The following is an 11,341-nucleotide window of genomic DNA, read 5'->3' as shown; positions in this document are numbered from 1 at the left end:
GGGCCCGGACCGTCTGGAGGGGTAAAGGCAAAGAGAGGGAGCCATCTGGTGTCTGGAGGTGGAAGACAACCGTGTCTGGTGTCTGGGAGGTGGGGAGGGGTGGGATGAAAGGAAGGGGACGTGGGGGAGGGCGAGACCTCGGCGGCTCGGGGCAGATGCCCTCATTTCTAGGGTGAGAGATGCAAACTGCAGTTGATTTGTCTTGATTCCCCCAACCCCTGCCCCAACGACAGGGAGCAGGTCCTTGGAATTCAGGCATCAGTGGTGGGTGGACGGCCTATCGCTTTTTCATTCCTGAGGATCTGCCAGTCTCTGGGCAGGCAGCCCTGGCAGGCTCTCAGGGTGTCCAGGGCTGGCAGGCACGGACGGCCTCAGCCCAACCCCCGACCCCCACCTCTGGGGCAGGAGGAAGGGACCTCCCACCTCCTGGGAGTGAGGGGCCAAGTGCCCGCTCCCTGAGGCCCCAGGTCTCCAAGCCCTCTGCAGCTGAGGAACTCGGGCTTTGGTTCCCCAACTGCCAGCCTTGCTCTGGCGCCTGGCCGGTCTGGGGTCCTGGCGGGATTCTGGGGGAGCATCCCTGCTCTTGTGGCTACATGGGTCCTGGATTTCCAGCTGCAGAGTCTAAGACCCAGTGCTGCAGCCCTTTTGCCTTTCTAGGAGAGGAAAAGGGGAGGGGAGGGAGACACCACTCAGTGTCTAGGGGAGGGTGGTCAGGAGGCTGGCGGGTCCCCAGGGCCCAGGGGCTTGAGGACAAGCCCCCACCTCCAGCCGTGTCACGACCACACTGAGCTGCGCGAGGCCACCGCCCCGAGCAGACCTCCGGGGTCCAGGCCAGTGTGACCCTTCTGCTTCTGTCCCACTAGGAGACCTTGAGGAAGTTGGGTTGATGCCTCACGAATCATAGACCAGCGCGGAGGGGGGAGGGGCTCCTGGACGGCAGAGCCTCGCTGATGCTGGGTGTGTGCGAGGGCCGCACTGCAGACTCTGACGACGCCCCACTTCCACGCCACCCCCAGCAAAGCGTGTCTGCGTGGAGCTCGCCCGGACCGTGGCTGGGGCCCAGTGACAGCTCTTAACTGCAGAGTGAGCCCCGGGCCTTGCTCAGGTCCCTCCACCCCACTCCAAGCAGTTATTGTGTCTGAGCAATAGGGCAGGGCCCAGAAGGAGGGCATATTCTGCAAAAGGCGGCGGCGGGGGGGGGGGGGGGTGTGCGGAATCTGTGCTTTTCTTTTTCTGGTTGAAATAAGACAGTTTGTTCTTTAAATGCAGGACCTGAGAGCTCCAGCTTTCCCGGCCCTGAGCGCTGAGCCTGCTCCTGGACGCCCCTCTCTGACGAGGACAGTGTGCCCCCATCGCCCTGCCCCACCCCAGGCTGCAGCCCCCAGGGCACGAGGACCGGCTTGCCCAGCTCCAGGGAAAGCCGGCTCGGTGTGATGTGCAAGGAGCCTGAATTCCACATTCACCTCATCCCTGGCCTGCACTTTGCTCCGATCAATGCAATCGGGGGGCGGTGTGTGCACAGCCTTGCCCACTCACCGCTGCCCCCCGCCCCGTCCCCAGCACAGTGGGCCTCCGCCCACCACACAGGCACCAGCACCGTCCCCTGCTCTGAGCTGGGGTGCAGCCCCCCAGAGCCACTCGGGCCCAGCCGGCCGCCCCATCCCCTCAGCTCACTCTGCACCTGAGCTCATCTCCATTCTACTCTCGGCGTTAAAAATAATGCATTAACCGAAGCACAATAAAGAGCAGCAGGTTCAAGTTGTTCTAAGGTGTCAGAAGCTCCTCAAACAGCACCACGCGGTGTGTCCTGACCAGCTGTAGCGACTGGAACCTTCAGGAGGAGCAGAGGACCCCCCGCCACCCCTGTCTTTCAACTGCAGGGAGACCTGGCCTGCATGATAAAGTCCCTGGGAAAACATTTAAATAGGACCTGGGCAGCTCTGCCCAACAAACATTTGAGAGACTATTTGTTTGGTGATGGAAGCTTGGGGGTGGGGACGCTGAGTCTAGATTGTCCTTTAAAAACTTAAGTTGGTTTTAACTGAAGCATCTACCATTCTGGAGGAAGGGAAGGGGGAATGGGAGGTGTGCAGGGCAGGGGTAACCGAGGTTATCCTCATCCGCCTGCGTCCTCCCTCCCTCTCACCTTTGTCTCGGTGAAGATGTTTTCCTCTCTTAACTAGAAGCCTTCAGGTAAAAATAAAGCCACAGCAGCAACAGAGGGGGGAAAAAATGAGTCTTTTTTAGGGTTAAACATCAGAAGACAAGCTTGTGCGGCTTCGGCCAATCAGATCCGCCCTGCCAGCTATAATATAGTACTGAAGACAGCCTCTCGCACAAGCTCTCAGGCTTGCTACCATTTAAAATCAGACTCTTTTTGTCTTCTGCCGGCTGTCTTGAGCCCCAACTCCGATGCGTTCCGTTATCAGCGGCCAGCAGCCTGCCGTCCCAGCCCCCGTCTGGGTGCGGATCGGTGGCGAGTCCCCCGCAGCGGCGGCGGCGGGCAAGGTTATATAGGAAAAGAAAGAGCGAGGCAGGGCGCGCGGGCGCCAGCAGCCAGCCGGAGCGAGGGAGGCAGAGCGCGCACACTCGCACACCCGCACCCTCGCGCACTCGGACCTGCGCCGCCGGCCGCCAGGTCCCCGGGCTCCATGGGCGAGATGCTGCTGCTGGCGAGATGTCTGCTGGTACTGCTGGTCTCCTCGCTGTTGATGTGCTCGGGGCTGGCGTGCGGACCCGGCAGGGGATTTGGCAAGAGGCGGAACCCCAAAAAGCTGACCCCTTTAGCCTACAAGCAGTTTATCCCCAACGTGGCGGAGAAGACCCTAGGGGCCAGTGGAAGATACGAGGGGAAGATCACCAGAAACTCAGAGCGATTTAAGGAACTCACCCCCAATTACAACCCCGACATCATATTTAAGGATGAAGAAAACACTGGAGCGGACCGGCTGATGACTCAGGTAGAAACCCAGCGCGGGGCGTGGAATGTGTGGCTTTCAAGGGGTTATGTGTAACCATGCAGTTCGGTCTGTTTGCTCTTCAGGCAGGTAGAAAGGCGATTTTGCCCGCTCCTTCCCCACCCACCTGCCAGGCCTCCGGGTGCCTTCCTCTTCCTGGAGGGGAATGGAGGTGAAGGGTCCAGATGGACAAGTTGCGGGTGGGGGCGGGGGGTAAGGACGCCTGGACATGCGGTCCACGGGAGCCCCTGACGGCATGCATCCTGCTGGGACGGCATTTCCATCCTGCCTGGCTCTGGCTGGAAACTTGGGGAGACCTTCCCTTTGGGGTCATCTGTCCTTCCCAAGTTGGGAGTGGGCACCGAGGGAGGAGGCAAGGAGGCAGCGTCAAGGGGTGTCGGGGTCACCGGGCAGGTGCAGCCTCTGCGCTTCCCTCTCCTTTCTCCTCGCTGCTCTGCCTTTCCCACCGCTCCCCTCGCTCTGTCGCCCCCACCCCACCGGAGCCGCTCCACAGGCAGTGCTGACAAAGGGTCGGGGTTCCAGAGGCAGCCGGGCTGGCCCCTGCCCGGATCACAGAGCTTCCCCCGCCACTCGGGCGCGGGAGGTTGTGCCCATCCGAGTGTGAATGTATCGATATTTCTTTAAGGATGCCCTCTGATTCTCCCGAGCCCGCGGTACTTGAGGGGAGGGACTTAGAACTTACTGGCATTGCATCACGCTAGTTTTCAACCTGCTTGCCTAGGAATTAGGAGAGACTCGGTATCAGCGGGAAGGGGCTGGAGAGACGAACCAAAGCGAAACACGCATTCCTCTCGCCCTCCCTACCTCCGCTGAAGACTCCTGACTGCCCATCTCCCCGCCAGTGGGAGACTTTCCTCCAACTCCACGCACGTAGGACTGAAGCTAGAAATGGATTTCCTGAGGAATATAGGTCAACATCCTTTTTATTGCCCTATTAAAATATTCGAGTCCTACCTTTAGGGCCAGGAGCGCACACCGCTGACGGAGCGGCGCTGGCGGGGCGCTGGTGCGGGGGAGGCTGGGGGCGGGAGCGACCCGGGAGCCACCTCCGGGGCCGCCGCGCTCCCCGGCCCGCTGCCCGGCCTTGCGGCGGAGCCGAGCAGGGCGAGGACCCGGCGGGGAAGCGGGCTTCGGCTGACGGGCAGAGGGCGGCGAGGGAGCGGGGGAGGAGAAGGTCCTTCTCCCCGACTTGCTGGCATCTGCTCCCGACCACCTTAAATCTGGCCCGCGAGTGCGGACGCGCGCGCCGGTGCCGGGAGCGGCGAGAGCCGCAGTTAACTCTGCGCAGGCCGCGGGGGGCCCGGCTCGTGCGGGGCTCCTATCCCCGGCCCACGCTCGACCCCCGCGGGACGTAAGGGGCCTTCCCAGGACCCCTCGGACGTGGGGAGAGGGGAGAGAGCCCGGAGAAAGCGGCGGGGGCGGGGGCGCCGAAGGTCCCCGAACCAGAGGGCTCGGCGTGCGCCGCGCTCCGTGCGGGCCCGGCGCGGGAGGGAGCGGGGTCCCTGGCCCGCACCCTGCCGGGGCCGCAGGCCTCGTCGCCACGCCACCCGGGCCGAGCGCGCGGAGCCGCGCACCCGGGCAGACGCCTCCCTGCTCCACTTACTCCCGGGTTATCGATCCCGCGGCTCGGGTTTCAGTGCGCGCGGGGCTGGACCGCGGCCTCCCGCCGGCCCCTCCACGCGCCCGAGCGCGGGCTCGGCCAAGGGCTCCCGGCGGCGCTCCGACGGCCAGGCTGGTGGGGGCGGCACCGGGCGGGAGCGAGCAGGCCGGTTCCCGGGCGGGGGCGCCTCCCGGGCCAGGGCGCCCGGCCGAGCCCCCCGTCACCCCCGCCGGGACCCACGGCCGCGCGGCCGGACGCCGGGCCGCTCCGGCCGCCGTGTGCTCTGGCAGCATTTGAACTTCTGACCTTCTGTCAACTTCCCTCAGACGAACGAAACGAAAACAAATACTTTTTTTCCTTGGGCAGTGGCTATTCCCGTTCCCAACACAAAAGGAGGGGGGAGGGGCAGCCGGCGAGGGGGCGGGGTGGGGCAGGGCGGGCCAGGATCGTAGCCGGGACCCCCCCCAACGCCCCCTGAAAATGGGGAGGCTGGCCGGGGGGCGGCCTGAGAGGTGCCCCCTTGATCTCCGCCACCGCGTCCTTCCCGCGTCCCCATCCTAAGAGTTAAAGCGCGGAAGGCGGGAGACCTGGGCGGGGAGGGCAGGGCCGGCGAAGGGGGGGAGCGGGCCCCTGCGCCCCGCGGGCCCCCAGCTTAAGACAGCCGCCCAGACTGTTCTCAGGTGCGTGTCCCTCCTCCCCCGCCTCTGCGCGTCCCTGTCTCTCTAATGGGACTGCCGCCCAAGTCCCTCAACCATGGCGAGATCGTCCCCAGTGGAACTTTGAGAGCAGTTCAGGAACGCAGGCGCTCCTGTTAATATTAACTCGGGGCGGGGAGGGGGGAGCGCAGACCGACGCGCTCTCCCCGCAGGCCGGCCGTGGGTGCCGGGGGCTCCGAGGGGGCAGGGGGCCGCCGGGGGCCGGCCAGGAGCGGCGGTGGAGACCGCCAGGTTTCCGGGGGGGGTGCGTGGCGGCCCCTGGGGAGCGGCGCTCTGCGGTGGGTTCCACGGGAGGGGCCTGGTTTTCTGCAGTGGGGGCGGACGCGTGGAGAGAGGCGCGTGCGGGACTGACCCCTCCCCCGCGCCGGGGAAGCCCGTCGGCGGCGACAGCCCCCGCTCGGCTCCCCGGGGCGCGGAGCGGCTGCGCAGACGGGGGAGGCGGCGGGAGCCCAGGCGTGGGGAACAGCTCGGCCTTCCGCCGACACAAAGCCGGGCCCGCCGGCCCCGCCGGGCTTCACGGTGGCTGCACAGAGGCGGGCTTGATTCGCGGCACACGACCCAGTGAATTGATCACCGGCCCAGCCTTCCCGGCTCGGCCTGCGACGACCCCGCCCGGCCGGGGCGCGGAGCGTCCTGCAGCCGCGGGGCCGAGGCCCCCCGCCTCCGGCGCCCGGCCGAGCTGGGGGGAGCGCGCGTGGGGCGCGGGGCGCCGACTCGGGCCTGCCTTGGCGCGGCCCCGGGGCTCCTCGCCCGGTTTCTCCATCGCCTGCCCGGGTGGCGCAGCTCAGAATGCGGGGGGCTAGTACAAGTGCTCCCCAGCCCGCCCGCCCGCCCCCTTGCCAGCGGCCCCCGAGGAAGCCATCAAAAAGCTCCGCCTGCCCCCCGAAAGCAGGGAGCCGGGGTGCCATGGGGGCTCGGGAGGCGAGTGTCTGCGTGTGCGCGTCGTGGTGTGCGCCTGCGCAGCGCGTTCCACATCCCGGCTCGAAACTGCCCCTGGTTTACTGATTGATTTTCATGTAAAACGCATTCAGTCCTCGAGATGACCTCACTCAAACTCTGTCCTTCCGACTTTTTTTTTTTTTAAAGAAAACTGTTGGCGGGCCCAGAAACCCGCAAGCGCTGACCTGTTACCAGGGCCGCCCCCTAGTCCTCTGACCGCATCACCGCCCCGCCCCCCCCCCCACTCACATCTGTTATATGTTTAACCCTACAACCATAGACTGGTATTTATTGCTGCCAAATACACAAGACTTTTCCTGTTGCGCAATCGGTCACGTCCCCTTAAAATGCGGCAGCAGCCCTTGCCAGAGCCCTCGGCACCACCCCCCCAACTCCGTAGGACGAGCCCTCCCCCCCCCAACCCAGCCATAATCAGGGTCCCGGCGGGGAGCGTCGTGTCATCTCGGTAACCGGGGTCCCCGCTGGAGGTCACCCCCGCCCTCTGCAGAAGTCAGCTTGGAGTTGTCACCTACCTCCCCCTCGAGTCTGCCTCTTTGGGGGACGCCCCCATCCTGACTTGGTCACCACTCCCCCATTTTGCAGTCCTGCACCCACCAGCTGCGGTGCCACAGTCCAGCAACGCACACGTGATCCAAGGCTCTCTAGAATCTTTATCTGAATGGGACCCAAGAATCCTGCGGGAACTCCCACAACTTTGCCCTGGCTCGAGTCCTGCCTATTCACTGTTTCTTTACCCAACAAGGAAGCTGCCTTCCTTGTGGGGAGGGGGGACCCCAGGACGGTTTCCAGAAGGAGGCTCCCCAAGGCAAGGGCTCAGAGGGCCCCCCCCCCACGCCCGAGGCCTCTCCGGTTCACCCTCCCCTCCCCCACCCCCCTCCCCGTCCCCACCCCACCCCCCCCCACCCCACCCCTCCCCTCCCCACCCCACCCCTCCCCTCCCCTCCCCACCCCTCCCCACCCCTCCTCCAGCTCTTAAGTTTGCTCTTCAAACTTGCAGGACACCATTCTGAGCCGGCCAAGAAAACAAGAGGGGGGAAGGGAACAGGTTAAGGAAAACAAGAGTCACAATCAGACCGCAGAAAAGCTGGGGAAAAAAAGAGTTCCACCGGGAAAAGGAATGCGGCTGTCCAGATAAAGAATGTTTGCCATCCGGCCCTGGCCTTATAGAAAATTATAACTCACCTGGTTGCCTTTCACTCCCGGCTCCCCCGCCCCTCGAGTCGCTATCAGCGTCCCACCTGCCTCTCTACCTTTGGCTTAAGTCTCGCCCCAGATAGGCACAGGGCAGGCGGGAGGGCACAGAGATAAGGCAAGGCTTTTAATTCTTTGAGAAGCAGTGTATTTTTCTTTTTGCAGCAAGGTTGCGCCCCAGGCCTCTCTGTGGCCTCCAGATGAGGGGTTTGTCCAGGGAGAGGGGTGGAGCCTTGCACAGGTGCTGGGCGATGGGGCCAAGCAGGAGAGGGCAGGGCTGGAGGGCATGCTGGCCGAGGGTGCGGGCCCATGGCCATCGTCCAGAAATGCACAGTTGACTTGTTGCAGAGAAATTTCATCTGCTTCTGGGGCCACGATCAGGCCTCTGCTGTTTCAGATGCAGAGAAAGTCCCCAGGTCGTCTGCGAGGGAACTGACTCATCACCCAAATGCCAGGACCCCTCCCACCAAAGTGCCCTCGCCGGGGTCCAGGCCTTGTCTCTTTCCTTCTCTGCAGTCTGCATCTTGAGGGGCTGGGCTGAAGAGCCCACAGGGGCGGAGGTGGCATAGGGTGGGGAGGCGTAGGGTGGCCCGCAGTGGGGGTGGCTGGCAGGCCCAGATGCTAAGGTCTCCTGGGGTGTCCCCTTCTCCTCACAGAGGTGCAAGGACAAGCTGAACGCCTTAGCCATCTCCGTGATGAACCAGTGGCCAGGCGTGAAGCTGCGGGTGACCGAGGGCTGGGACGAGGATGGCCACCACTCGGAGGAGTCGCTTCACTACGAGGGCCGCGCAGTGGACATCACCACCTCCGACCGCGACCGCAGCAAGTACGGCATGCTGGCGCGCCTGGCCGTCGAGGCCGGCTTCGACTGGGTCTACTACGAGTCCAAGGCGCACATCCACTGCTCAGTGAAAGCAGGTGAGGGGCCGGGCCCGCCGCTGCCGGCAGCACGCCCCCCTCCTGCCCACCTCCAGCTCTGCACCCCACAGGCTGACTCCAGGGCCGGAGGAAGATGGGTGGGGGACGGGCAGGGAGGGCCCTGGCGGCTGACTGCTGTTTGCGGGGGGCGGCCGTGCTCTCTGAGGCCCTTCCCCATGCCCACCTTGGAGGCTGCAGAGGCACACGTCCTCGGAGTCCAGATGCAGAGGGCATCTGGCTTCCCGAGCCTTCCTCCAGCCCGGTTTCCGGAGCTCCCAGCGCAGGTGGCAGGAGACAGGGAGGAAAGATTGGGGGTGGCGGGGCGGGGTGGGGGGGACTTTCCTGGTGAGAGAGGGCAGCCCAGCCCAGACAGCCAGCTCCGGCCCAGAGCCTTTGTCTCCGGAGGGCTTAAGAAGGAACCACTCCCCACTCCGCCCCCGCCCCCTGCGCGGGAGGAGCCGCCCGGGGTGGAAACCCCGGCCCCTCCCCGCCCCGCTGGAGCCTAGGCTAACCGGGCTTACCGGCGGGCGAGGCGGTGGCGGGCGGCCACAAAGCCAGTAGTTACGGCTTCCAACATCTGGAGGGCGCCAGCCCGGAGCGCCCGTCCTCCCCGGGAAGCAACTGGGCCGCCCTGCGCCGCGAGGCCGCTTCCCTGGGCCTGCAACGCCACTCGCTGTTGCGGGCGAGGAACAGCTCCGGGCGTCAGGTGCGCGCGCGGGCGCAGGCCCCGACTCGGCCGGGCGGTCCCGGCCCCCGCCCCTGCAGAAGCTGCCCCTTCAACACAGCATCCACAGGGGGTGTCGGAGGAGCTGCGTCTCCCCCACCCCTGGGCTTGCCTGTTTGTCTCCTAACCTGTGATATATTAGCACATGTTAGGAAAAACACTTGAGAAGTGTCGACACACTTTGGAGGAAAGGAAAATACTGGCTTCTTGGCACACAAGGTGTGGACGGTGGGCAGAAGGTCTGGGCTTATAGCCCGAAAAAGGGTCTCAGCCGCTGGAGGGCGCGGAGGCGCGCCCCCCATCCCCGTCCCTGCGCGGGGCTCCCAAACGGAGGCGCGGCGCGCGGCCCCCTCCCGGCCGCCCCGGTCCGCGGGGTGCCCCCCTGTCGGGGCTGGGGTGGGTGGAGGGTGGTCCCTCGAGTTCTCCGCGCAAATGAGCAACAGTCGTCCGGCCCGGGACCCCGGCGGGGGCGCGGGGCCTGGCGCGTAGCAGAGCCGCTCATTGGCATTCCGCGCACGCGGGCCGGGCGCGGGGCGGTGCGTGTCAGGCAGGGTCGTGCGACTCGACGACTCGGGCTTGCCTGAGTCCCGGACGCTTTGCGGGCGGCTGCGGCGGGCCTCCAAAGGCCGGCCCCTACACTTCATGCCCGAGAAAACGATGAGAAGATTAAATACCCTCAGTAATTCCAGCAGGAAGATTCTTTCTGGCGATCTCTGTTTGCCAAAAGCCTGATCCCGGAGATTGGAATGCAAAGAAGACGGGGGGCCGTCCTGCCCCTCCTCCCCGGCCCCCCGCGCGCCGCCCGACTCCCCGGGATTATTGTCCCGGGGACAGTGAGCCTCAGAGAGCGACGGAGGCCGGAGAAAGCCGGTAGTCAAGGGGCCTTGAGAACCCGGGGCTTCCCGAGCGCGGAGCAGGCCCCGCCATTTAAAATTCAAATACACATCTTGAGTGCTTGCAAGAGAGGCCTGGCTGTGCAAATAGTGCCTGTGAGGCCCGGGCCTCTGGAGGGCCCGCGTGTGAATCGCTGCGGGGCGGGGGAGGGGCGTTGCACCTGAGCAAACAGGGAGGGGGCGGCCCGCGCGGAGAAAGTGGAGGGGGACGGGGGACGGGGGGGCGAGATGGAAGGGTCCCCTCTTCCAAGAGCGCCTCCTGTTTGGTGCAGAAATCACAATGACAATGGCGAGCCCTTTATTGGATTTTAATTAGAAAGTCCACACAGCCCCGGGTTTTCACACCTCAGGCAAAGCTCTGAATGTTTGTCCAGTTGCTACAACTACTACAGTTATTTTTCACCGCACTCCCCCCCCCCCGCCGCCGCACACACACCCGCCGGCCGACCCCCAAGCCCCCCAACTCCAACCCCGCTGGGCGCTGGGGGTGGGAGGCCCAGGGTGCCAGCCGTGCGGCCTGGGTGCGGAGCGCACGAAGGCAGGGGAGCCGCGCCTCCCGCCGAGGCGGGAGGAAAGGAGGGTGCGCCCCGGCGCGCGGGTAAGCTCGAGGAGGCTTCCTGAGGACTCCAAGTGGAGAGCAAATACCCTGTGAATTCGCGGCGAGGTTGGGTGTGTGCGAAGCCGGCGGTGGGGGTGAGGGAGGCGGAAGGGAAGGAGGGGAACTGGCCTCCCGCCGGAGACGCCAGCCGACCTTTGGCACCGCCGGTCCAGCCCTAAGAGAGTCGTTAAGGAATGCGTCTGCATCTGAAATCGGCCTCCGGGGCGGGGATGGGGGAGGGAGGTCTGCGCGCGCCCAGCCGGACTGTCTCCCCCGCGCCCCGGAGCCACGGGCATCCCTGGCCTGGGCGCGCGGCACGCCAAGCGGGCGCCCCCCGCCCTTTCCGCCGGCGCCTCCTTCTCGGGACTCACCGCCACTCCCCGTCTCCCCTTGTCTCGCCTCTCCCTCCCCGCAGAGAACTCGGTGGCGGCCAAGTCGGGCGGCTGCTTCCCGGGCTCGGCCACGGTGCACCTGGAGCAGGGCGGAACCAAGCTGGTGAAGGACCTGCGGCCCGGGGACCGCGTGCTGGCGGCCGACGACGAGGGCCGGCTGCTCTACAGCGACTTCCTCACCTTCCTGGACCGCGACCGCGGCGCCAAGAAGGTCTTCTACGCCATCGAGACGCGGGAGCCTCGCGAGCGCCTGCTGCTCACCGCCGCGCACCTGCTCTTCGTGGCGCCGCACAACGGCTCGGCCGCGGAGGCGCCCGAGGGGGCGGCGGCGGCCGCGGCGGGCGGGGGCGCGCCGGGGCGCCGGGCGCTCT

General features: G+C 65.8%; 1 protein-coding gene across 1 annotated transcript in view; it reads left to right on the top strand.

Annotated features, from left to right (window-relative positions):
• Nucleotides 1-2,639: 2,639 nt before the first annotated feature.
• Nucleotides 2,640-11,341, top strand: part of SHH (sonic hedgehog signaling molecule) — a 9,270-nt gene continuing 568 nt past the window's right edge. Inside the window, exons 1-3 of the mRNA XM_040259935.1 lie at nucleotides 2,640-2,960; nucleotides 8,102-8,363; nucleotides 10,994-11,334. Coding sequence (XP_040115869.1) covers nucleotides 2,652-2,960; nucleotides 8,102-8,363; nucleotides 10,994-11,334 — 912 coding nt within the window. The 5' untranslated portion in view covers nucleotides 2,640-2,651. The remainder of the gene's footprint in view (nucleotides 2,961-8,101; nucleotides 8,364-10,993; nucleotides 11,335-11,341) is intronic.

The sequence above is a fragment of the Oryx dammah genome, unplaced genomic scaffold (genome assembly GCF_014754425.2).
Source record: "Oryx dammah isolate SB20612 unplaced genomic scaffold, SCBI_Odam_1.1 HiC_scaffold_18, whole genome shotgun sequence".
NCBI lineage: Eukaryota > Metazoa > Chordata > Mammalia > Artiodactyla > Bovidae > Oryx > Oryx dammah.
This window is presented reverse-complemented; position numbering and strand designations above follow the sequence as displayed.